General features: G+C 35.9%; 1 protein-coding gene across 3 annotated transcripts; it reads left to right on the top strand.

Annotated features, from left to right (window-relative positions):
* The first annotated feature begins 428 nt into the window (after positions 1-428).
* On the top strand, positions 429-27,512 carry LOC128994060 (WW domain-containing adapter protein with coiled-coil homolog). 3 transcript variants are annotated; one of them, XM_054418284.1, is made up of 10 exons: positions 429-628; positions 750-834; positions 3,643-3,672; positions 6,409-6,616; positions 7,575-7,660; positions 12,422-12,725; positions 16,783-17,025; positions 17,458-17,615; positions 18,605-18,732; positions 26,645-27,512. In XM_054418284.1, exons 1-10 carry the CDS (start codon positions 588-590, stop codon positions 26,721-26,723), a joined length of 1,362 nt encoding a protein of 453 aa, XP_054274259.1. In that variant the 5' UTR covers positions 429-587; the 3' UTR covers positions 26,724-27,512. The 3 variants fall into 3 exon arrangements, with proteins under 3 accessions (XP_054274259.1, XP_054274262.1, XP_054274260.1); XM_054418287.1 differs by having other exon boundaries at positions 750-783; XM_054418285.1 differs by lacking the exon at positions 26,645-27,512 and adding an exon at positions 24,005-24,378.
* The last annotated feature ends 52 nt before the right edge of the window (positions 27,513-27,564 follow it).

The raw sequence follows: 27,564 nt of genomic DNA on the forward strand, positions 1-27,564 counted from the left end.
ATACCTTCAAAAACTGTTTCTTATTCGAGGTTTTTTTTTTGTATTTCAGTTGTGACAGGGTTTTATTGAAACCCCCTATTTAAGTGTAATTGAAGCAATGTAAAAATCCTGCCTAGACGCCACCCTCTTTTTCACTTTCACAGTAAAACCATAGATAAAACATACTCCCTTAAAACTACAAATTTGTACAGTACTGTGGTTGGCTTTATCACCTAGTCCAGAATAATTACGAAATTCTCAGGGCCTTGAAATTTCTCTCTGAGGTCCTAGGAGTATCATGTAGCCCATGGGGATGCGCTTTAACACTTTGGTACTTTTATATGTATTACAAATCATATTTTCAAAATTTATATGCTTTGTAGTTTGTTGAGGCAATATGTCTGAAACTAGTGAAACTTTCAGCCAATCAGACGTTGAGCTTTCGTCTGATCTGCAGCAGGCAGAGGCAGCAGATCACGTCCCTAAATGTGACATGGCGTCTTACACGGAAGATTGTTAACAAATTTACTTTGATGTTGTTTTTATGACAATTATTCTGCATAAGGGCCATAATTGAAGCCGGATATTATTCCTAGAGACTTGCATTGATGGTAATGCATGCTAGGAAACCTCAAAGGATCAGCGATGGGTACGCTTCTTTCTTTACAATAATGGTTGAGTCTAAATGACACAACCTCTTATCGCCATTATGTACTTAAATAAATAATTTTATTTTCGCTATTTTTGATTGGGTTTGTTGTATATTTCAGGTATTTCGAGAAACACCAGACCCATCCTTATCAGGTAACCCAGAGCAGACCTCAACGCAGCCTCCTAACGATGAATCTTACAACGGTTGTATAGTCAAATAGGTTTTAAGAATTATTTCATAAATAAGTCAAAATAATTTCAGTTATTACCAGCAATCTTCGCAAGCCTTATTAGTCTGTGATCATTTTTGTGAAAGGGCAGGCCTACTAAGTTGTTATTATGAGCCATAGGCAGGCCCAAACCTATTCAAACCCACTTTTTGTAATTTGGGTTGGCCTAGGGCTGTGGCTTTGTCAACTGTATCTTTTCTCACTCCAAACAAAGAAGTGTAAAGGCTACACAATCACTTTTGGGGTAAATTTTTATGTCTATGGCTCTTTCAAAATGTAAGCATCATTGATGTGGCCTAACTTAATATTTTTTCACATTGAAAAAAATGCCTAGCCTAGGCTTAGGTACAGGAAAACATAATGCTGCCTAGCCTAGTCTAGGGGTGTTTCAGTACAGGCCCATGAAGAAAATTACTGTTCTACTACGATCATCATTGAAATAACTTAGGCCTTATAGCATAGCCTACTGTTTTGCCTTAAAAAAAATTGGGTAGACTTCCGTAACTTTATCTGTTGGCACAAACAACCGAATGAAAATATTGATCGATACATAGTATGAAACAATCGAATAATCAATATTTTCATTCGGTTGTTTGTGCCAACAGATAAGTTATGGAAGTCTTAAGTCACATCCATTAATTATCTTTGACTTCATACCGTAAGTAACTTATATTCGTCTGCTCTAAGTTAACTTAAATAACTTTGGCCTAAGTTTAAACTGAAGCCAGTAAATAAATAAATAAATAAACTTAAGTATGTCCAGGCTATTTTACAAAATCTTAGGATCTTGTACCCAAGGCCTTTAAGTTAGAGCCATTGGCTTTAAAGTAGTCTAGTCATGCATTTAATTATCATTGGCCTTTTCGTGCATTGAACACAGTTAACAGAGGTGAAAATAAAATTAACTGTTCATAGGCATAGTAGGCCTATGCTATTTTAAGCATAACTAAGACAAAAAAACTAGGCCTAAATAAGTTACGCCCACCCTATTGAAATTTTCTCTAAGTTATTTCAGTTGGACAAAGAACTTTGTCAGACAATAACTTAATCTAACTTAGGCCTAGGCTCACTGCAAGGTAATATCTTTGAATATTAACTTAATACAACTAACTTAGACATTCCATCCTCATGTTAAATTTGTAGCCAGTTTTTTAACCAAAATCTTTGTAGTTGATGTGAGCCACCCACAGATTGTGCTGATCTAAATTACTGATTTCTGTTGAATACATACAATCTTTTTGACCCATCCAAACTAGCTTAAGTTAAGCTTAATAGAATGACATTTTGTGAGCTAGCCTATATAGCAAAATTCTGTTTTGACCCATCAACTTGTCCAGAAACAAAAAATAACCTGGTAGAAAATAGATTTTTAGTCACTAGTGCATTCTGTGACTGGCTCACACAACTACGTTCTTTTTTAACAAAAAATTGGCTACAGCTGGTCCATATTTAAGTTAGATGGGACGTCTTCTTCGGTATCCAATAGCCAATGGTAGTATGTAGGCCTAGGCTAAGTTAAGTTAAGTTAAACCTTTTTATGAAGACTCGACTAACTTAGTTTTATCAGAATTTTAAAGCAGTGCTTAGTGTTTAGCATGGCTAGGCATATGATTTAATAGGCCACCTAACTTACTTAGTTTTTGTCAAGTTTGTTTCAATTTCCATGTCATGATTAGGCCTACTGCTACTAGGGCCTATTAAGTTTATCTGTCGTTTTTCACCTAAAGATTTTTTAGGGTCACTTAGGGTCTATGTGCGAATTATAAGTTAGGCTAATAACTTAATTGATGTTTATGAAAGACCTAAGTTAGAGTTCTAGGCTTAGACCTGGTAAAAAAAACTTATTGATTTTTAACGTTAGGCTACCTTAAGGTTAGACTTGTAAGTTAAAGTGAAACTGACTTGTAGCCTAGCCTGAGTTTTGCAGTAAGCTACTGGTACCAAGATGAATTTAGCTTATAGACATCCCAGAAACAAAAGAATCCTGGGTCATTTTGAGCCGTCCAGGTTTGAAGGGTAAGCCACACCTACCAGCGTAAACCACAAGATCTTTTCGTTTCTGTGCAGGTTGTTTTGTTCTTGGGATGTCTATAGGATTAACTTAATTGGTGAACATCAATTAATCAGATACAAAATAACTTAAACTTAGTAGCCTACATCTGATTATAGACATATATTAACTTAGGGTAAGTCAACAAACCAAATGTTTCATGCTTAGGCTTAAGTACAATAAATTCAATAAAAGAATGACAAATTAATCTTAATTTGTTTAACTGTTGAAGATTAAATTATGAAATAACTAGGGAAATAACTTGGATGTTTAAAATAGCTCATAAAGTATTACCTACATCAAATTTAATTTAATTATATCTTTGTGAGTTACCCTATTGAAAAATGTATAATTTTAACCTGTCAGATCTAAAATGATTATGATCAAAAGTTTTCAATAGCTAGGCTACAATAAATAGGCCTATAAATTGGGTAAGTAACTTTAGTATTAAAATAAGTTAAATTGAGATGTTTATAATTTTATATTGCAATAAAATCAAGTCTATTTAGGGCCTACAATTAATAATGGAATTAAATTTTTGCACATGGTATTACCAATTAGTCAATGGGTATTAAGTTACTATTTCTTTCATATGTTTGTTTTGGTTTTTGTTATTTGGAGTTTTCCAAAAGGCCCGTAAGCTCTGTAACTGTAAGTTGATATTCTATTTGTTTTGATTGGAAGCTTGTTCTGAATAGTTACTAAATGTACTCAATGAAGTCTGTTTTTCAGGTCGTGAATGCAGATTCAACTCATCTGAAAGTGAGTATATTTGTTCAGGTGTAGTGTATGTGTGAAGCATAGTCTAGTCTTGTATGAACAATGTAAAAGTCTTGGGATTAATTGGGAGTAGGCTACAATAGAAGGCTAAAACATCCAAAATAACACGTTTGTCTTAGTAGTCTTAGTTTATTGTAAAGTAAGTTAATAATTGAAAATTTAATGGCTATAAATTTATTTTTTCAGTCAAATTATCAATAATAACCTCAAACCAGTTGACCAAAAGAAATTATTAGCCTATGAACTTTGTATAGGCTACTTTGTATGAACTTTGTAACTTTGTAAGCTATTAATTTTAACCTAACCTAATCCATTGTCCAAGTAAATAAAATCTTATTTTAAGCTTGAATAAGTATTTAAATACCTGGATATCTTTTAATCTGATCTTAAAGGATTTCAGAGTAATGAAGACTTTGGATTGATCTGTAGGCCTTACTTTAAACTTTTGTACTTAGCTAATGAAATGTGTGTCTCTTATATTGACAACAACTCATTGAACTTTTTTAACAAATTTCTATCTGGATTAACAAATTTTGTTAGCTCTACTTGTTTAAAAAAGCCTTAGGCTGTTATTTTGAGTTAATACAAGTTTTTTTTCTTTTAATTAAGCAAATGAGTAATGATTCCACGTAAGTTAACTCTTGCTAGTCAAAATGTTTTTTAGATAATTTCCAAATTTGTTAAGTTTGTAGGCTAAGATGAATTTGTTGCAACCAACAGTTGCCTTCATATGTTTTTACATCACAACATTGCAATTACCTCCAGGGCCAAGCCAAACATTTTATAATAAATTTGTTTTCTTGAAGGACTCTAGTCCTGGTTTTATACTGGTACTGGTATGTTCCAACAGGTTCCTTCTGCATTGAAAACTGTAGGCCTACTTATTTTTAAAACCGTACTTTGAGGGTTTTGTTCTCGTTACTTAATTTATTAATAACTTATGTATATTTATTGTTTTTATAAATGTTATTTGTTATTCGTTGTTATCTTATCTGAGTTAAATATTATGTAAATTGTGATGTGTGTACTAAGAAGACTGCATGGACGTTCTAAATGGACTTAAACTTTAATGTTGCGTTAGTGGGCACTATGCCTGTAATGTAGTATTGTTGAAATAAATAATTGCTAGAGGTCTGCGGGTTCCTGGTATTTTCGGGTCGGATTGGGCCAACAGTTGTTAACCCTTTGAGTGCTGCGGGGAGGGTAAGGCAATTATTTTAGGTTTGCTGGGCATACATGTTAGGTAGCCTATACCTGCTAGGAATGCTGGCCATTTCCCAGCATGAATTAAGTGTTAAATAAAAATGTCATAAACTATTTAATATATTAACATTCTTTGACTCGTGTTTTTGTAGTTGAGTAGATTTTTATCTTTTACATAGTGAAGTACCGATTTCAATAAGGTTTTAACTAGCCTAGGTAAAATTAACCTAATTTATTCATTAACAAAACACATCGTCTCTAGGATAGTACCAATTTCCCTTTCTTAGTCTGGCACTTTGTGTAACTTGTAAAAAGTCTGACTTCTTAAAAAAATTTGGATTTTGAATATTGCTTCAAGAAGGCCTTAGCACAAGGAGAAAGGTTTTAATTCAGATGAAAAAATGTGTTTTTGAAGTCTTAAGACCTACCTTTAGCCCTTAAGAGGCATTGTGTTACAAACAGGATGGTACAAACTGACACATCAACTGAAAGTCTCGTTCTCCAAACTGTTTCAAATGACACTGTCATTCATGACTGACCAATTTCATTAACCAACTACAGTGCAAAATTATAATTAACATGTAAGTTAGGCAACAAAAATATAAACATTCAAAATAAAATCCTCACAACTAGGCCTAGGTAACAAGTTCATAACACTTCATGCAATATCCACAAACTTAACCAAAATAACTATCAGAAAAATAAAAACAAATATGATTTTTGTCTATTTTAAAAGGTTTAAAATTTATTTACAACTGCCACCTGTAGTTGTTGAAACAACAAAACAAATTGTAAACAACAAACCGCTATTAGAGAGCAACGTAAACAGAACACATGAACCAGCTGTATAAAACCGTATTGTTTTGGTTTTGCTTTGTAATCGTTTTTGATTGGTTGACCTCATCCGTCTAACAAATAGTTGTTACCAACCTCCTTCTGTAGCCTTGGGTGTGATTTTCAGACAGTTTTATCAACATATGATACCACAAGATGTGATTTACCAATCTTTCGTCTTGTTCCGAGACGCTGGCATTTCTAGTGCAATCTCTGACATTTTGTTACAAGACACTTTATTTTCAAGCTAGGAAAATTATGTGTCTTGGAGCCAGACACGACGGCACTCAAAGGGTTAATCTAAGGGATCTGTTTGGGATGGAACAAATTTCTTGGTCTCAAGTCGGGTCATTTATGTAGTGTGCGGGAGTTGCTAGATTTTCAAGCTGAGTTGTTATTTTGATGATATTTATTAGGAACGGTCTGCAAAGACACTCAGTGAAAAATTGACAACTTTACCAACATCGGGGAGGTGACAAAAATGTCTCTGCCGCTTTCAAAGGTATTCACGATTTCGCTGTGACTGCAGAAAAGTTCACAATCTTGCTGTGACTTCAAAAGATGATCTAGATTTTGTTTTTACCACAGAAGATGGGTTCAAACGTTTAGTGAAAATATTTTTAGCAAAATATCCCCTTATAATTATGCCTATTTTTTCAACAACGTTATTCTCTATTGTAGAATTCGAAGTATTCAAAAGGAAACTATGCTGATCGCTGTAAAGACGAAAGAATGCGGGACTCTCCTAACGGAAACTCCTATCGTTCGGACAGTCCAGACTCCGAAAGCCCGAGAGACAGAACTTATCAAAACAAGAGTTCTTTCATCCAGAAAGTACGGGACAAGGAGAGAGAAAATAGAGACTACAAATCGAGAGATAAATATTCAGGTAAGAGCCTAAGTGTGGCGCAGTACAATCTTCTGAATAGTAGGCCTAATGTGAAAACATATTCCGTGCTAGCAACTACAACCATAACAAGCAGTAATGTAAAACTGATTTTGTTTCCTTTGCCAAATATTTTATGTTTGCACATTAACTTAGTATATATTTCTTGTAGCCTACACATTGTTGAAGTGGACCTTAACAAATTCAGAATGACCTTTTTTTGTTGAAACTATTAATACTGTCACCGTTTGAGATTTGTGCTTAATTTTATCCTGCAAATAGTCATAAGATTGATGGCTGGAAATATCTAAGAGGCTGGCTACTATTAAATAATTGTGGTTTTATGAAATAAATCATGATTTATGCCTTTAAAAGTCAAGTGGGTCATACATAATTTTTAATTGCCATCAAAATAATATGAAATATTGACCTTTCTCAGCATTCACGTATTTGTGATTGACCTAATGCAATATTATCAGGTAAATTAGGCTAGTAGCCGAGTCAAGAGTCAACTTAAAACCGATCATAGTTGTTTATGAGTTAAAAGTTGGTTTTGTCCGTGTAAGTTTGTGTTTTAGCAAGACCCCAACTCTAATTGGGTAATTCAATCAACTCACTTTTGGCCAATGGTGTATTAAGTTTTGTGATAAGGACTTGCTTTCAACAAAAATTATCAGTTTTGCGAGTAAAATAGTCCGGTTTAACAAGTTTGTATACATTTGTCACTCTCTGCATGAGTTTTAAGGTTTAATAAGTTGACTTCACCTAAGTACGCCCCTCGACCTAGTTGACTCCCTCTGCATGAAATTAGGCTAACCTAGTTGTGCATTTTAGAGTCTTTCGGATTTACTCTAGTGAGTTTAGATCTGACTGAATAAATTGTTATCACAAATTAAAAACTAACTAATTGAGTTATTAATTTGTATTTTCTAGTGGCTAAACCCATTTTCTTAATTTTCAGATTGTGTCCGGTCTCCTAAGGACAAGCGTTCAAGAGAAAGTAGAGACTCTGAACATCGGACCAATCATGATAGGAATAGTACGGAGGTAAGGTGAACCTTAGATACGAATAGTATTTTTGAATCTTAACTTAAATATTTTAGAGAGTCAAAGCCATTGAAATTACCAAAATATTTTAGAGAGTCAAAGCCATTGAAATTACCACCCCCCTGGGCATCTGCTCGGAACTTACCAACCATAAGGGGTGAGCTGGTAAAGTATTAAAATTTCACTTAACTGATTACAAACGTAACGGGAAATGAACACAACACATCGCTAATGACTTCACAGTTCATCACTCTACTGACTAAGCTATTTAACTTAATGTCCCAATTTTGTTATCCCCGACAAAGAATTTTCTGAAATTCACTGGAATATTTCATACGTCCTAAGAAAGTTATTTTGTTAGATTTCACTTTTTCAAAAGAAATAATTTTATTAGCGAATTTCCCATATAGGGAATAAGCTATTACCGTAGGTCTCATGGTAAGACCTAGACCCGGGACCGATTTATTTTTTCGTTTTGAGGTCCCCAGAGACCAAAAACACCATCCGTTCAGATTCATATATAAACAGGCTATTTATATATGTGTCCGTTAGGGTGATAACTCAAACAAAAATGATCCGATTTTGATGAAATTTGGTACAAACGTGTAAACCTACGTTTATTCAAACGAGTTCGCGAAGCAGCATAATCGGACCATGGGAACAGGGTTTTATGGGGTAAAAATGGGTTTTTCCCACTTTTTCTCAACCATTTTGTAGAGCTTAAAAAATAAATAATTTAGTAGGCTATATTGAAGCGCTGTTGTATGCCTAACGGTAACAGAGAAAATTAAAAAAAGTGTAATTTAAAATTCCCATGTTATTCTTATGGAGAAAATGAAGACTGTTGTAGTTTACTTGTTTATGGATATATATTGATAAAATTTGGCAAATTTATTTATTTCATCCTATACTATTGACATATGGTCAAAAAACACTTTTTACCTTCCCTGTAGCAGCAAACCTAAGCACTTGTTAAATCTAATGTTATTTAAATTGGGAATAAATATGTCTTATTTATGGAAATATTTTAGTAAAAATGTAATCAGACAAGTTTCTGAAGAAATCGCTTAGTCTGCAGGTTTGCTGCGGCGGAGGTATTTATTTTATTAACTGAAGGGCTAGCCAGTCAATATGTCAATCAGTCAGTAGAGTAAACATGATTTTTTTGGAAAGCATTAAGCCAAGGGTCGTTGCATTTCAAATCATCCAATAAAAAAATAAAATGTCACCCATGACTTCAGATTTGGCTGAAATATTTTTTTATTTGTTTAGTTGACCATTTTAATAAGATATACCAAGTTTAAAAAAATTAGCCTATCTTTAATAGTTTTTGAGCTATGAATTTTTGAAATTTTGCAAAATACGTTTATAACGGCGCTTCCGAGGCAAAAAGGTTCGGCGACGTTCTCATATAAAAAAATCCATAACTTCTACAATATTTAACATAAAGCAATATTTTTTTTCACCAAAATGTTCAGAAAAATCTGAGATTTTATAAATTTAGATGAAAGAGGGGGGGGGGGGATTAAGATGGGATTGGTCACTAGCTAGCTTTTTCGGTCCCTAAACATCCATAATTCACCTACTTATATTTCAATCTCGTTTGCGTGGCAAAGCATGTTAATTTTCTATAAGAAATACGTTAAAAAAGCGTAAAATACAGTAGAGTCCCGATAGTCCGAAATGGTTGGGACCGGACCCATTTCGGATTACCGAATATTTCGGATTAAGCGAAATTTTTACTAAAATGCACGTAACTATGAAATACAACGTTTAAGATTGCCCACTGGCCTACTAACAACGAGTCTATCCCGCCCAGCTGCTCGGATATTACATAATACTTTGACGAAGTGCAACTAAGTGTCGTAACACAACAGTGCTAGCAGTTTCGGCTTTTTCCGATAGGTGACAGCACGTACTGGGTCACTTTATGTGTCTGCATTAATGGCGTTACACGATGGTGCTAGTAGTTCCAACTTTCCCCGATAGGTGGCAGCACGTACTGGGTCACTTTTCGTGTCTGCATTACCGGCGTTACGCGATGGTGCTACTGTAGTACAGTACAGTAGTTTCAGCTTTCCCCGATAGGTGGCAGCGCGTACATTTATGTACACTTTGTAACGTTATCTTTTGAGGTTGTGAGTGTGGTGAAGAAATGGCTTCAAAACGTAAACATACTTCGGTTACATTGCAAGACAAACTTGAAGTGTTAAAACGATTGGACAATGGTGAAAGTGCGTCAAAATTGGCTGTTGAGTTTGGTGTGGGGAATGCTACGATCACCGACTGGAAGAAAAACCGTTTGAAAATAGAACAGTTTTGTATTGCTTCCACAAGTAAGGGTACAAAATCCCGCCATACAGCGAAAACAACACCACTGGAGAACCTCGACAGTGCTTTGTTTGTTTGGTTTTCTCAAGAGAGAGAAAAAGGTACCCCGATTAGTGGACCCTTGATCAAAGAAAAAGCTCTACAGCTAAATGAATTATTGAACGGAGACACATCTTTTTCTGCTAGCACAGGTTGGCTTGATCGTTTTAAGAAGCGTCACGGCATACGACAATTAGCCATTACGGGTGAACGTCTATCGTCAAATGAGGCTGCTGCAACCGAATACGTTTCAGATACATTTGCTGAACTGATTGCTGAAGGAAACTATTCACCGCAGCAAATTTACAATGCTGATGAAACTGGGCTTAATTTTAAGGCATTGCCTAAAAAAAGTCTGGCTTCTAAAGAAGAAATAAGTGCACCTGGTTTAAAAATAAGCAAGGAAAGATTGACAGTTTTGGCCTGTAGTAATGCTGCAGGAAATCATAAACTCCCTTTAATGGTTATCGGCAAAGCAGCAAAACCAAGGGCATTTAAAAACCTAAATATAAATGCATTGCCTGTCGTCTACAAAAACTCCAAAAATGCTTGGATGACCTCAGCACTATTTAAGGGATGGTTTAACGACCACTTTGTTCCCGAAGTCACTCGATTTTGTAACGAAAATGGCTTACCGGTTCGAGCATTACTTTTTCTCGACAATGCAACCTCTCACCCGTCAGACGACGAATTAATAAGTGGAGATATAAGGGCCGTGTTTTTACCACCGAATGTGACCCCTTTGATCCAGCCAATGGATCAACATGTACTACAGCATGTGAAGCTCTCATATAGGAAAAAGTTGTTGAGAAGAATACTGGAAGATCAGGACGAAACACTCTCGTTGCTTCAAAAGCTCAAGATGGTAAACATTAAAGACGTCATTTATTGGGTAGCAGAAGCATGGGAATCTACAAGTGAACAACTGTTGAAAAAATCTTGGAGTAAACTGTGGCCAAGCCTAACTTTTGAGGACAACTTGAATCAACATGAAGAAAGAAACAATGTTGTGCAGGTGCAGGAGCTGTTACAAAACATTCCTGGGTGTGAGGACACTAATGCAAATGACGTGAATGAGTGGTTACAAGCTGACGACAATGATCATGAAGTTTTAAGCGATCAGCAGATCGTTGAAAGGGTTTTGAGGGAACCAGAAAACATCTCAGACGAGAGTGAAGGCGAAGCTGACGACGGCAGCGAGCAGAGAGTATCCCACTCGGACGCGGCGGCTGCCTTTGATCTAGCGCTACGTTACGTTGAACAACAGTCCGTCTCGACCCCAGCCGATACATTGTTTCTAAGGCGTTGGCGTCATTATGCTTCTAAAGAGAGATCCTCTAATCTTCGTCAAAAAATTGTAACAGACTTTTTTAAACCAACTTAAGACATTCAGTTCAACACTATATGTAAGTTTCAAACACTGTCTTTACTGTACTATACATTTGAAAAGTAGGCTACTGTACTTGTGTAATTTGTACTTGCCATTCTATTATTCACTGTTTTTTCTATTAATAAAGCATAACCGTTTTTCACTTTTAACATTTTTTTGAATATCCTTTTTTCAAAAAAAAAAAAAAAAAAAAAAAAAAAAAAAAAAAAAAAAAAAAAAAAAAAACACGTTTTCGGATTAAGCGGACTTTCGGATTACCGAAGTTCGGATTATCGGGACTCTACTGTAGCATTTTCATCAGAAAAATAATTTTTGTCACTTCTAGGTTAGCTAGGGATCTAAAAATTTTTTGTGATGGTTCATCTGGGTACCAAACCACCCAGAAAGTCCCAAAATTTAGTTTTTCCAAATTGCAACCTACCAAAAGAATTCCCTTAAAACCCCCGTTTTTGTTTTTGGGAAAAACATGTTTTTTTTTTTAATTGCTGTAGCTCAAAAACGGTAAGAGCATTAAAATGAGTGTTTAGCAATGCTAGCAACTTAAAACCACACAACAACAAAAATCACCATGTACATTACAATAAAACATAATGATAATGACTCACCATGCAGGTACACAAACGTGGCATTAGATGTTCAGTCCAAGACAAACAAACTAAAAAAACAACACAATAACTGCTTGATTATGGGCTTGTATAGAGCTACCAAAAATATGTCATATTTTATAATATTCATTTATATTTTTGTTTATTGATTGCAAACCTGTCCTTCTTATCCTGAGATCCCACTTTATAAGGGGACGACCTAAAAAGGTTGTCTGTATGAGAAATAATTAAGGTACGGTAAATTTACTTTACTAACTTTTTCCATTACCCCACAATTTCTCAAACTCTGCACCCTACGACTCATTGACTCAACTCTGCACATTACGAGTTTGTGGGACTGTCATGTATTGAAAATGCCATTGTTAGTTGCGAAGTTTTAAATGGTTTCATTCACAGGATAAGAGAGAAGACAGAGATCGGGTGTTACGGGTAGGCGATTGGTCAGAGCATCTGAGTTCCTCGGGGAAGAAGTACTACTACAACTGTAAAACAGAGGTGTCACAATGGGAGAAGCCGAGAGAGTGGTTGGAGAGGACAAGAGCCTTGCCTCCGCACCCCCTCACTCCTACTTACAACAGCGGGTCTAGCCGGACAGAAGATAAACATTCCAACTCGCGCAGCGGGCTGAAGAGCACCAGCACACGGGGACTGGACAAGCCTTGTCGAGACCCCAACTACTGGCCTTCTGAGACGCCTGATGGTCAGTATTAGATTTGTTGAAAATTATTTAGCGGCTTTAGGTATAATAGGGTGTCAATAGTTCCTGGACATACTCGATCTGCTAGATAAGTCCCAATATTTCAGTTGGGTTTCATATGTCTCTAAAAACCATTTTAATTTGATATTGTATTCCTGATTGTGAGGATATTGTGTTCATTTTTTTATCAAGTAATAAATCGGTTTTAAATTAGGCCATGATATTTGTTTGAAGTTAGTGGAGGCTGCTCAGAGTTGTATTGTAATCAATTTCGTTTAAAGAACTCATTCAACTGAAAAAATTTAACCGTGAATGTGCCAGGCCTATGAATTTTTTTTAACAGTGAAAAAACCTGGGCCTTGAATTTTATTGTTAACCTTAAACATTTTAATGGGTGGATGCTGATTCTTGGTTCATCATGAAGCATTAGGTACTAAAATTGAGGAAATGGAAATTTTTTACATTGTGATTTGGATTCAATACCAGTCCTAGAATCCTTTGCGATAATTTTTTATGTCATATATTGTGCAAATATCTCACACAATTACAGCGGCAACATTGTGAATTTTATTTCTTGCCATTTGGCTTCTATAATCTCTTATGATATCCCTTAATTCCCATCTCAAATAATCATTGATTCCCATTAAAAGAATGAAAATTACATTTTACAGTAGTATCATAAGTTTATTTGTTAAAGTGTTAGCACATAGTGGCAGATAGTAAAAGGTTATACTGTATGTTGTACAGCATAATGGTCAGGAACTGATCAGCTGTCTCTTTTCCTGATTTTTGAGATTATGAAAAATAGGGTTTATTATGCTTAACAGGGTTGGTTTTAACATTACAAATTTTATTTCCCAATTGACAGAATTTATATAGCTTTTCTCTCAAAATGGAATGCTACTACAGTTGAACCTCTATAAGACGAATTTCAAGGGGTACGGGAAAAATTCGTACTATAGAGGTATTCTTAATAAAGAGGGTCGTTTTATCGAGGTTTAATACTGCTGTTATTCTTCTTATAGAGGTTTCTCCTCGCTCTAAGATAACCTCTATAAAACGAAGATGTCTATGGCCAACCTCTATAATACGAATCATTGTTACTGTTAGATCTACAGTACATACTGTAGGCCTACTAAAGTTACTGTACTATTTTTTCAATGCATGATTAGGTAAGAAAAACGTGGTCGCAGCAACAAAAAAAAATTGTGTTTATTTATCAATCACTTAAGTATCAAAACAAACAATGAACTGTGAAAAACCATGTACTGTATAATAGATGCAGTAAAAACAAATCTGAAGTCAAAATTTAGTACAGGTACGGTAAAGTATACAGTAGGTACTGTACATACAAACTTTGTGGTACAATATGAGAAACTTATACAGTAACAAATGAATATCGCAATAAGATTGTCTCGCAAAAATAAAAATGTCAAGCAAGAAGTCATACAGTACTGTACACAATAATGAAACAACTGAACAGAATTAAGCCTGATTAATCTGAAAAAAGTCATCAATTTTAGATTGCTTACTTGCATTAATGGCTGCTTTATCCAATGTGGAATCCAAATCGACGATGGCTTTCACTACACTTTCACTTAAACCATTTTTCTTTAAGAAAAAACACTTGAGCACATCAATAGCTTCTCTTGCGTCTTTCGTAGACGGTTCCAGTTGATCATTCTCCGTGTCTGCATCCTCCTCGTCATCTTCACCTGCGTCATATTCTTCAAGATTTGAGGGTCGAACAGAATCCAGGATATCCTCATCAGTAAGCTCTCCACATACTGCTACATCATCGAAGTCAACAAATTCTTCAAACTCCATTTCTTGGACGCCTAGTGTTTCATTGACTTTGTTCCAGTTTTGATCTGGGCCTACTTCTGCATTTTGGGGTGCTGGAGTTAGAGGTTGGTCATCGTCCTCATCTTCGAGGTCCGTCACACGAAATCCACATTTTTTTAAACAGTTAGACACAGTTTTTCAGTCACGTTAGACCAGGCCTTGTTAATCATCCACATTGCATTCAAAACATTGATTTTAGTTGCTACATCTCGATCCATATCTGTCAAAAACTGCCGAACAACCTCCTTTCTATAGTTAACTTTGAAATTTTTAATAATTCCCTGGTCAAGTGGTTGGAGCCTTGATGTGGTGTTCGGGGGAAGAAATTGGACTGAGATGTTTGACAAGTTTGGAACAGTTCCGTGTGCACTACAATTGTCAATAAACAGCAGGATATTTTTCTTTTTTTTCTTCATTTCCGTGTTTACAGTTTTCAGCCATGCACTGAACTCATAACCATTCATCCACGCTTTTGAGTTAGCCTTATACAGTGTTGGTAAACTGTTGACATTTTTAAAACATCTAGGTTTTTGTGACTTGCCAATAACTAAAGGCTTGAGCTTATTTTTTCCTGAGGCTTGACTCCAAGCAACACAGTTAATCGGTCTTTACTGTGTTTGCCTCCGTTGCAAGGGTCTCCTTTAAACGTCATGGTTTTATCTGGTAGACACTTGAAAAAAAGACCAGTCTCGTCTGCGTTGTATATGTCATCTGGGTGGTAGCCCTGAGTAATGTCAGCAAGTTTTTCTTTCCAATCATCGCATACTGTACTGTCTACAGACGCACTTTCACCACACACATTTTTAAAAACAATATCGTTCCTTTTTTTAAATTTTTCTAGCCATCCATTACTGGCACAAAAATTAGGATGTCCCAATTGTACAGCAAACTGCTGTGCCTTTTCTTGGAGAATAGGGCCTCCGATTGACAAATTTTTATCGCGGCACTGCTTTAACCACTTTAAAGTGGCCTCGTCTACATCCTGAAATTCACCGGTCTTTGCACGTTTGCAAAACTTAGAAAGTCCACTTGCTTCATCGTACTTGTCTCTATTCTTTATGATGGTTGCTAACGTTGTTGGAGGGATGTTAAACTCCTTAGCAATGGCGATTTTCTTCTTCAACGGGTTTTCTTCCACATGCTTCAAAACTGTACGCTTAAACTCTACTGATAGTGCCGTTTTTGACTTTTTCCCTGCCATTACTGTACTGTACACTTAAACTCTAAGGCCCCCCATACACGTAACGATCGGCCGGCCGGCGAGGGCCGGAAGGCCAAACTGACAAGTTTGGCCTGTGAAAGGAGGGTCCCCATATACGCAACGATTCGCCTGCCGGCCGGACTGAAATTTCTCCGCCTAGTGGCAAGTGTGCAGTCAGTTTTCGTACGGCAAAGACGTTTTTGTTAACTTGCTATTAGCTGTATCTTTTAAGTCCCTGTTGTGGCATGCCTTTGTTTTGACCCTCCGCTGACATTCATGCTTTCTGTATTCTTTTATAAAGGCTAGCACATGCTGATTAGTCCACGTAGCCATATTAGTACAAAGACTGAACAGAAAATAAAGTTAGGCTATGTCAATGACCGTGCCTGACCTTAAAAATGAACGTAAATACAAAAAAATAATGCTACTAATGTACTGTCGGCCTGCCGGCGACCCCATACACGTAACGATCGGCCTGAAGGCGGGGGTTGGCCGGACGACGACTGATGGGAGGCCGATCGTCAGTGTATGGGGGGCCTAAAACAAGGGGAAAACCCAGCCGGAAGGTCACTGGACGGTTCACGGGCACGTGCCAAACAATGACTGAGGAAGAAAGAGGGATGGGTAGGGGTTTCATGTTGAGACAAGCTTCTGTTTGTTTTGAAAACTACGTACTATGGAGGTTAAGATTATGAGAAATCCGTTTTATAGAGGTCCCGTTCGTCTTGTAGAGGTTTTGTGCTTAGAATATTCGTTGTATAGAGGTTAATTAGTCCTAGCCCATGTCACAAACAAATTCGTCTTATGGAGGTTTTTAACCTAATTACTACGTTGTATAGAGGTGTTTTTAGCATTGACCTTTATGAAAGTTTCAAGGGGATTAAAAAAAATTTGTCTTATCGAGGAATTCGTTTTACCGAGGTTCGTACTAACGAGGTTCAACTGTAAATATAATTAGAGTCTAAAGTTGTATCATAAATCAAGTGTTGATGTGATCTTTTGTTTCCGACGTAGGTCTGGAGAATCAGACTACGCAGGACATGGAGATATGCTCGGGAGACAGCACGCCGACTTCGGAAGCGTCGTACGCCCACGCCATCACGACGCCGCTGCCCGTGGATCCCCAATCAGCCAACGCCCCCGGCCCCCCTGGTGACATTGCGCCACTCAAAGTGGACGTCAACAGTACAAGTCTGGACCCAGGACCACCGACACCCACCCACTCGGAAAGTCAAGACTGTGTAGACGCCAGGAAACGTGAGTGTCCTAGAATAGTGGGAGGGTTCGCGGGCATTTATCATAAGAGTTGTATGCTACGGCCTTGTCGTATAATGCTGCCACCTGTTTAGTCAATATGGTACTTTCGGTGTTTCGTCGCTGTTACGGAGGGTGGGGCTGAACAGAATGTTGTCAAAAACGTCTAAACCAAATTCCTGTAGTAGTTTTCTGGTCACATTTGCAGTATGGGATCGGGCATGCTCGTGAATCCCTTGCCCTTTTATAGCATTTCTTGACACTGTTAAGCATCTCACAATAATCTTTACTGAATGTTTCCCCTCAAGAAAAAATCAATCACGGAATGTCTTGTTTGTTATATGTAATAAATATAACACATCTAACATCTTTCATCACATTTTCTCCGTAAACATGTATGTGTCATGTTACTGATGTGTGTTGTGTTGTGGACAGTGGCTAGTCCGCCCAGCAGTCTGAGCTGTCTGCAGAGCCTGGCGGTGGGCGCAGGTGCCTCGTCCCTAGCTGCCCTCACCCCCTCACTGGCCAACCACTACCGAGATGACCTCGTAAACCACGTACGTGGTTGGCCGGCAGACGTCTGCGAGAAACAGGTCAGTGCTTGTTACAATTTGATAGATCCTATGTTGAATTTTAACTAAGGAGGTTATAACAGGAAGAGTTTAATTGCTAAGTGACTAGCTGAACTGAAAACTAGGTAAACCAAGAATTGTACGTAAATTTTGATTAGCCTACCGGAAAAAATCTTTGAGTTGCATGTAAATTTTTTATGGAAAAAAACTAATTTTCTAGATGCCTAAAAATTCCACACTAAATCGCCATTTTTCTGTTTTAAAAATTGGGATAAACTTAACAAAATAAAGCAATTTTTAAAAAAGTCACAAAAATCGGAAATTCGGAAATTCTAAAACCTTGCCATGTTACGGTATTAGTCAATTAACTTTTTGCTGTCGTAGGAAATAGTCTGATAAGTTTGGCCAAAACCCAAGCTTATATATCCAATCAACGATTGTGTATTCCTGGACAGGCGACAGCACCATAGATTTAGGGGCTTAGTAAAGTATTCAGTCTGGTTTGGTGGGTGTGAAGCTCACGAGGAGTCTGCTGTCTTAAGGCAGATCTGGTGGGAGAGACCAACCTAAAATTAGTACTCAACGGCTCAGATGAGAGTTGACAGGATGAGTGAATTCTTTGTGAATTACTTGTAAAATCGGACTTTTACTCTGTTCATATGATGAGGGAGAAGAACTAGTAATAAAGGCAACATTTACTGAATACTTTTCAGCTCTGGAAGTGTGGAATAGGTAACAGTAGAAAACTCAAATATCCAAACTACAGTAATAAGAATCGTTAGGAAAAATTCTGAAGCCGATGAAAAAATTAAGAAGCTGTGATTGCGGCAATTTACTAAACATCTACTACCACGGTCTTGTAGACAACATCATCTTCTGTGATTGCAGCAAAATATTGAAAATCTCCTGCAGTTGCGGAAAATTGTCGTCTCTTGAAGTCACTGAAAATAATCGTCGACTTGAGATTAGTTTTGTAGGTTATTTTATGAGAATGTTTGTGTATGTTGCAGGCGCAAAAACTAAGTGAGGAGGCTCACGGTCTGGGCAGCCTCCAATGTACCAGAGTCTCGGCTGATCTCAAGTCTGCCAGGTCCATCGTCAGGCTCACTGAAATACAGGCTACGTTACAAGAACAAAGGTAAGCCTCGTTCACACGGGGCGAGTTTACACGCTACTCGCTGGCGTTTAATAAGCCGGCGAGTTGGCAAGTGCGCTTGTATTTGTTCACACGGAGCTAGTCCACTTGCCAACCGACGTGTAGAAAGACGTCGGCGAGTGCGCTTGTAGTCGTTCACACAATGCTTTTTCCACTCGCTCAGTAGCTGGCTTGAACTAAATCCTCCGACATCTTTGAATAACATGTGCACAAGCACAAGCAACTGTGTTCACATTGGGCTACTTTACACGCCTACTCGCTCAAAAGCTGGCGAGTTGGCGTGTAAAGTAGCGGCAGCGTCAACATTTTCCAGAGCTTTTTTACAAGCAGCTTTTGAGCGAGTACGTCGTTCACACTGAGCTATTTTACTAGCTGCGTGTAAAAAATCCGGCTTGTAGCTTGTAAACTCGCCCTGTGTGAACGGGGCTGTATAATGAGTAGGCCTGCTGAAATGATTCACAAAATTATCGTTTTATTTCTCCTATACAAAATAACAATTAAGATTGAAATACTGTTGCCATATATAAATAATTTTATCCGATATCTTCGTGAGTCCAGCCCTTGCACTTGAAATAAACCAAATTGCTGTTTTCTGTGGCATCCTAAATAAATATAGCCTACATTTCTAAACAATAGCAAAAATATTAAATATCCAAAAGTGTTTGGTTAAAAAAACTACCTTCTCACTTGTATCAAATCACTTGACCAAAATAATTTTTGCAAAAATAGGCTCCTCTTTTAAATCTTTTATTATAATTACCGGTGTGAAGCGGAAACCCCCATCATTAAGTGTGGAAACCAGTTTTATTATTTTTTCAAGGCTTACTGTTACATTAAAGTTTGAGTTTAATCACATATTACATTGAAGTGATAGCTTACCTTTGAAAAACAGGTAGGCCTTAGAATACATAATATTTCGTTCCTTGGGGGGCTGGGATTTTGTCTTGTACGAGAAAGTGTTTTCTAGTTATTCAGTGGGTTGTATGGCCTTCATACACTAATTTCCAAGGTAATATAGCTGTTGGCCATTTATTCTACAAATCACGATTCTGGCCTAGAGCCAGTCGTTGGACAGAACTGTTTTTTTTTTATATATATAATTTACCAAACCAAAATAAAATTAAATAGTCCCAAAAATGGGCTATTCTAGTTTTCTGTCTACTCCTTGATTATTAACACACTATCTTTAAGTAGGCGACTTAATCATGTTAGAAATGTAATTAGGTTTCCTTAAAAAAAATCTGTCAGGAAATTAATAACCATATCTCTGCTCAAATCAAAACAGCAGAAATATAACTAACAGCAATTTTAAAAAAAGGGATGTGTAGTATTTGGTAGGCTATTGTTTTGTCTTCATTAGGAGTCATTGGAGCCTAGACCAAGTATTTCTAGATTTATTTTTAGATGTAGTATTTCTAATAGTACACTAGGTATTTAAATTACAATCACTTTGGTATTTGAAAAAGTATTTTGGGGTGGTAAATAACTCTTCAGCGGCTGTTCGAAAATAACAAAATTAACATTGCTCTTATGGCGGAAAAATCCAAGATGGCCGTTAGCTTCCATGGACTCCTTGGAAATACATTCAATACCCCCGCCGCAGCAAACCTGCAGACTAAGCGAATTTCCATTAGCCTGATTGGATTTACACTAAAATGTCTCCTTAAAATTATCACATTTATTCCCCATTTAAATAGAATTAGTTTAACGAGTACTTAGGTTTGCTGCAACAGGGATGGTAAAATATTGTTTTTTTTTGTAAAATGTTAATAGTTTAGTAAGAAATTAATGTATTTTCCAAATTCGATCAAAATATGTTCATAAACAAGCAAACTACAACAGTTGACTTATTCTCCATAAGAATAACATGAGAATTTTTAATTTACAATTTTTTGGAATTTTCTCTGTAACCATTAGGCGCACAATAACGCTCCAATATACTAAATTATTTTTTTGTTAAGCTCTACAAAATGGTTTGGAAAGAAATTGTGAAATTTTGTGTTTTTACAGTCAAAAATGGGAAAACCCTATTTTTACCTCATAAAATCCACCATAAACCCCTGTTCCCATAGTCCGATCATGCTGGTTTGCGAACTCGTTAGAATTTACACGCTTATAGCCTACCAAATTTCATCAAAATCGGATCATTTTTGCTCGAGTTGTCATGATAACGCACATATACAGGGTGTCCCATAAGTAAAGTGCCAAACTCTGGGAATAGGTTCTATGGGTCAAAATAAAGAGAAAATCAAGAATAAAGTTTTTTTCAAAAACGCTTCGTTTACCAGATATCCGCCATTTTGTATTTTTTACTAAATAATTTATATCTTCTGATTTTTTCAACCGATCCTTATAAAACTCGGTAAGTATGTTTAGATAAAAGAGACATACTGTAGAAAAAAAATTCAACTTGGTCCAATTTAAAATTTCAAAATGGCGGCCATTTTGAACATTTAATCTAAAATTACGGGAAAACGGTAAAAAATACAAAAATGTACTAAGAACACTTTTTTTATAAAATTTTATTTCCAATCTATCAACACCAAAAACATGAAAATCGAACAAAAAATAACCGAGATACATTAAAATGTGTGTTAAGAGGCAGCAAAAAATCCATTTGTTGTAAATAGCCCCAATCAGCTGAACAGCTGATTGAAAAACATGTGTTTGTTGAGTTGCATTGTTGCATTGTTGTTATTATTGTTCTGTTTACTTTAAACATCATCATTGTGATCAGGTTAGGTTGATATTTTCTAAGTTTATTTAAATGCCGAACCATAGCTATTCTAATGTCGAGCTAGCTGATATTCATTTTTTTTACGGCTTAGGTAATGGGAATTCGCGTGAGGCATGCCGCCTTTACGCAGAAACGTTCCCCAACCGACGAATTCCGTGTAGGAAAGTGTTTGTAAATGTTCACAGGAATTTGAGGGAACGAGGAACACTAAAATTCACTGAGAAGACCGGACGGGCTGTTTCTGTAGATACATTAAATAATCAAGAAAGAGTTTTGACGGCCGTGGAAGAAGACCCAAGTACTAGTGTTAGAAGAATATCGCTTGAACATGGTATTTCAAAAAGTTCTGTGTGGCGGATTCTACATAATCAGCAGTTGTATCCTTACCATATCCAAAGGGTGCAATGCCTAACCGATAGGGACTTTCCACCCCGTATTAACTTATGTCAATGGTTCTTGCAACAGATCGCATTACTTCCTCTGTTTCTCTCCAACATTTTATTTACCGATGAGGCTGGGTTCTCGAGAGAAGGAATTTTTAATTTTCATAATAATCACTTCTGGGCCGATGAAAATCCCCATGAGATATCACAAAGAAGGCATCAAGTGCGCTTTTCTCTCAATGTTTGGATAGGCATTGTTGGGGACTATCTTATAGGGCCATGGTTTTTACCCAACCGACTTAATGGTGTGTCTTACTTAAACTTTTTAACACAAGATCTTCCCGGATTGCTAGAAAACTTACCCCTTCATTTGAGAAACAATATGTGGTTTATGCAAGACGGTGCGCCACCACACTTTTCATTGGATGTAAGGCGACATTTAAATCAAGTGTTTGGAAATAAATGGATAGGGCGTGGGGGGCCCATCCCATGGCCTGCCAGGTCTCCTGACCTTAATCCCCTGGACTTTTTTGTATGGGGCTATTTAAAATCTTTGGTTTACCATACCCCTGTTGACAGTATTGAGGACTTAAGGGAACGAATTGTAGCAGGTTGTGAAGTGATAAGACAAAAGCCTGGGGTATTTGAAAGAGTGAGGGAGTCGATGAGAAAGAGGATGGTTTGTGTCGTAGAAATGAATGGAGGACACATGGAACATTTGTTGTAGTTGATAACTTTCAAAAAAGCTATCATTTGTTAAGATTTGATTTTGTATTTAATTAGTTTCCTCATTTTTTATGTTGTCACTCAATAAATGGTTTCAATGTATCTCGGTTATTGTTTTGTTAATTTTAGATTACAAGTTTAAAATGGCCACCATTTTCAGATTTTAAATTGGACCAAGTTTAATTTTTTTCTACAGTAGGTCTCTTTTATCGAGTTTTATACAGGTCGGTTGAAAAAATATGAATTATACCAATTACAATTATTTTCTAAAAACAGCTGATCTGGTGATTGGGGCTATTTACAACAAATGGATTTTTTGCTGCCTCTTAACACACATTTTAATGTATCTCGGTTATTTTTTGTTCGATTTTCATGTTTTTGGTGTTGATAGATTGGAAATAAAATTTTATAAAAAAAAGTGTTCTTAGTACAATTTTGTATTTTTTACCGTTTTCCCGTAATTTTAGATTAAATGTTCAAAATGGCCGCCATTTTGAAATTTTAAATTGGACCAAGTTGAATTTTTTTTCTACAGTAGGTCTCTTTTATCTAAACATACTTACCGAGTTTTATAAGGATCGGTTGAAAAAATCAGAAGATATAAATTATTTAGTAAAAAATACAAAATGGCGGATATCTGGTAAACGAAGCGTTTTTGAAAAAAACTTTATTCTTGATTTTCTCTTTATTTTGACCCATAGAACCTATTCCCAGAGTTTGGCACTTTACTTATGGGACACCCTGTATATATAAACTACTGCAACTAAACTTAAACCATCGATTAAGCCAAAAAAAGGTTTTTGTCCATTATGTTTTACTTTGTATATGTTTTTTTTTTATTTGATCTGCAGTTATATATATATGAATTTGAACGGATGGTTTTTTGGCCTCTAGGGACCTCAAAACGAAAAAGTAAATCAGTCTCGGGTCCAGGTCTTACCATGAGTACTACGGTAATAGCTTATTCCCTATATGGGAAATTCGCTAAAAACAACAAACAGCATTTCTAATCTCACCTCTACAGTATACCAGATATTTACATTATAATAACTTTGGTGTTTGACTATTTTTGTACGATAATTAACTCTTCAACATCTGTTTGAAATCATCCAAGATGGTTGCTAACCTCCAAGGACTCTTTGAACACTATTGCTTTGTTGAACTATTTCTTTGTAACCAAGCTTTGTGTAATGTCTTTGTTTTGACTGCACCCATTTTTGCCAAAACATATGTTATTAATCATCTGCATGTAGATATAAGTAAACTGTGACAACTCATTTCATTTCAATTCATAAAATGGTGAAGGGTTTAAATCCACGTCATTCACCACTTCTGATCATTCAGAATCTAATTCGATATATTCATTTTTTTCTTTTATCTGATTGTTGATAATTGATCTTTTTAACAGGTTGCGGTTATTGCGGCGCTTTGAACGAGGTTTGCGAATGTGGCAAATAGAAGTAACTGGGCCTTTTAATTATTAACTAACTGTCCAATTAACTATCCAATAGCTGTAAATAATGTTAATTCAATTTGTGATTTTCTCAATTCAGTTTACAGATATGTGATTTTTTTACTTTCCAATAATACACAAGCATTGTAATTGTTGATTCAATTTGTGATTTTTTTCAATTCAATTTACAGATATGTGATTTTTTTACTTTCCAATAATACACTAGGACTGTAATTGTTGATTCAATTTGTAATTTTGTCAATTCAATTTAGAGTTATGTTAATTTGTTAATTCAACATGGGGGAATGTAATTCAGCTATACCTTTGTTACTCAGTATTAAATAACTGTTTGCTTTTATTTTTTGTTTTTTATTTGTTTTAATTTTATTGAAAGTACCTTTGTTACTCAGTATTAAATAACTGTTTGATTTTATTTTTTGTTTTTTTATTTGTTTTAATTTTAGTTATTGTAACTTGTGTTATTTTCCCATAAAAACCATAAAATACAAAAAAAATCAGATTTTTGGAGAAAAGCTGGCTTTGATTGAAATTAATATGTTACGGTCCTTATAATTCTAAAACATTAGTACAACACCCCATTGCTGTAACAATAACGGTTCAAAAGTTATTGTAGTTTTTGTGATTTTTAACCATATACTATCACCGCTTACCCATGATAAAGGTTGTTGACAAGCTTATGGGAGAAAGTATGTGTCAGAATGCTGATACCGTTTATTTTTATTTGTTTTAATTTTATTGAAAGTAAATAGAAATGTGTTAAATAGAAACATTGAAACATATATTTACCCTTAGACTGTTTCAAGCAGACGGTAAAATACATATGATAGATGCTATTGGTGATTACTTTTGATTGTACCCTCCAACCATCTTCAGACCTAAAGGGCGAATGTTGGTTCCATTCAAAATTTTGGATTTAATAACTAACAAGTTATTTTACATTCAGATGTTTTTTGTTGGGTTAATCTTATACAACAAACATTTTTACAGTGCACTCTCGATTATCCGAGCCCTTGAGTTGTAGTTTTCTTGAATCGGTATCAAGAATCGATATAATTAATTGATTACACATTGTTTGACAATCAACACTGCTTCAATTGAGTACAAATATTTGGATAAACTTGTCGAAATTAAGTTAACAATTATATAGAACGAGTATTATTGATAGTTTCCTAATTGTAGATACAGTAGTCCATTATAAAACAATCGGGAATATGGGGTGTTCAAATAACCGATTCTGTCAGATAGTCGGTTCCTGGCTGTAAAAATGGATGCATTATTAATAATTTGACCTGGAATCATTTTACACATTACATCAAGCTAAGCATCAAGGGTTGCGACATTATCACAGAAATAAAAAACATTGGTGATTGTTTGGATTTTAACCTGGGACCTTGGGGACCAATGCATCGCACTCCAACACACTTCATTTCTTCCACCGCGAATTTGTTGTCAGAGTGTTCCCATAATGTTTATTACGAGATGTTATACAGTATGACAGGGTGTCCACCGACCGGGAAAACCGGGAATTATGCGTGATTTTTTTTTAACCGGGAATTATGCGTGAATTTAGTATTTTACCGGGAATTTTTTATTTACCGCGATTGCGCATGTAGATGACGTTTCCGTGACCACAGGAGGCGACGATGACGTTTACGTGACCGCGGGAGCAGACGATGACGTTTCCGTGACAGCGGGAGACGATTATGACGATTCCATGACCGCGGGTGATGATGATGACGTTTCCGTGACTACGGGAGGCGATGATGACGTTTCCGTGACTGCGGGAGGCGATGATGACGTTTCAGTGACCGCAGGAGACGACGATGACGTTTCCATGATCGTGATATAACCTCACGATATAACCTCGAGTTTGGCAAGCTGTGTTAGTGCTTAAACAGCATTGCGGGAGTTAGCGCGCAAAAAACGTTTAAATTTTAGTATGAAAAGTACAAACTGAACTACCCGGATTTTTTTTACTCATGAATTTTTTCTGGTTGGCCAGGTGGACACCCTGTATTACGTATTCTATTTCTTTGTAAAAAGATCAATTGAATAGGTAAATTACTCTTATCAGCTTTCTAAAATAACATCACACAGGCTAAAAGTGCCTTTTGCAATCTTGCTTACAAAGCATCCCATACACTAAAAGTATCTTTTTTTGCACCCTCACTAACATAGCGTCCTTGGGCTTATTTAGACCCATGATAATTTACTGTCCTCTGCTTTACAACATCAATATTTATGTTGAAAAGAATCCTCTTGGCTCTTGTGATTGAAATATACTATTTTTTATCAGTTATATTTGAATTTGCAAATTAAAAACTTTAAATGGTTTAGTTTGATTGAATAAATCAAGGTTACAAAAGAAAAGAGTAATAAATATGTGACTTAAATTAGTGCTTGGAGACAATTTTACATCCTTGATTGTTATTTGTGTATAAAAAAATCACCAAGCCTATGCTGTTAACAGTCTTATGAGGTAAATGTGAACACTCAATTTTAGGACTTGAAAGCTCAAACTGTGTGAAAATTGTGCTTGTGGAAATGTTAGTCTTATTTATTTCTTTGTTCTAGGGTATTATTTCTTCGCCAGCAAATCAAGACTCTAGAAGAACTGAAATCACAAAACTCGTTCATGGCCGATGACTGTTAGTGAGACATGGCCTGCATTTTTTAAATTGTATTATATATTTTTCCTGAGGCCGTGGCTTAAATTTATATTTATACATACTATATATATTCTACACACTGACGCCCGTGACTGCTGATCACTTGAGTTTTGAGTGATAAAATTGTAAGAAATTCCCATTGAAAGTCTTTTATTAAAAATTCTCCTCTAGCGAATGTTAAAAATAAGGATTTTGTTCTAAGTCCGTGATCAATGTCTTTTTCTCACACTGTCTCTTACAGAGATGTATGAAAATCGCTAAATATTTTTTATTGTTTTTGTCAGCGTTACATGTAAATATAAAACCGTTTTTATGGAACGTAAAGGACTAGTCTTCTTGAAAAATTTTTTGCTTTAGCTGTTTAACTATTTGTATGTAAATTATAATTATTTATCCGATTTATAATGAGATCAATTTTAATTTTCTTAATAGTTAATTTATGTATTTTCTAATACCGGTAGTTATTTGTTTTTCGAGTACCGAAATGCAAGAGACTTTGTTTTCACTCGGTATATTGTTGGCTCTGTATTCAATGGATAATGGTCCTGTACATTAGTAAATGCAGTTTGTTATTTTGTTTCTCAACGTATTGTTGTTACCCCCGAGAGTGAGTGCAGAGGCAAGTCACTTGTCTCACATGTGTTTGTTAGTATAATTGTATATTTATGAGTAAACTATTCTTAACAGTGACACAATCTAACGCAGATGTAGGTTTCTATGTATGAGAGTCGAATGTGTCTGAGGGGGTAGCTAATAAAAATTTAAAGTGAAAACTGTTTTTCATTACCTTGTATATATTGATGGTTTACATTCCTTACATGTACC

Source organism: Macrosteles quadrilineatus, unplaced genomic scaffold, assembly GCF_028750875.1.
Source record: "Macrosteles quadrilineatus isolate MER2022 unplaced genomic scaffold, UCM_ALF_1.0 Scaffold_5__1_contigs__length_97177068, whole genome shotgun sequence".
Taxonomy (NCBI): domain Eukaryota; kingdom Metazoa; phylum Arthropoda; class Insecta; order Hemiptera; family Cicadellidae; genus Macrosteles; species Macrosteles quadrilineatus.

Bases quoted from the DNA above. Each gene is read 5' to 3' on its own strand.
- LOC128994060 (XM_054418284.1), top strand. From the start codon at position 588: ATGGTAATGCATGCTAGGAAACCTCAAAGGATCAGCGATGG. The intron at 12,726-16,782 runs GTCAGTATTAGA...TTTCCGACGTAG, and splicing joins GCCTTCTGAGACGCCTGATG to GTCTGGAGAATCAGACTACG. The intron at 17,026-17,457 runs GTGAGTGTCCTA...TGTTGTGGACAG, and splicing joins CTGTGTAGACGCCAGGAAAC to TGGCTAGTCCGCCCAGCAGT.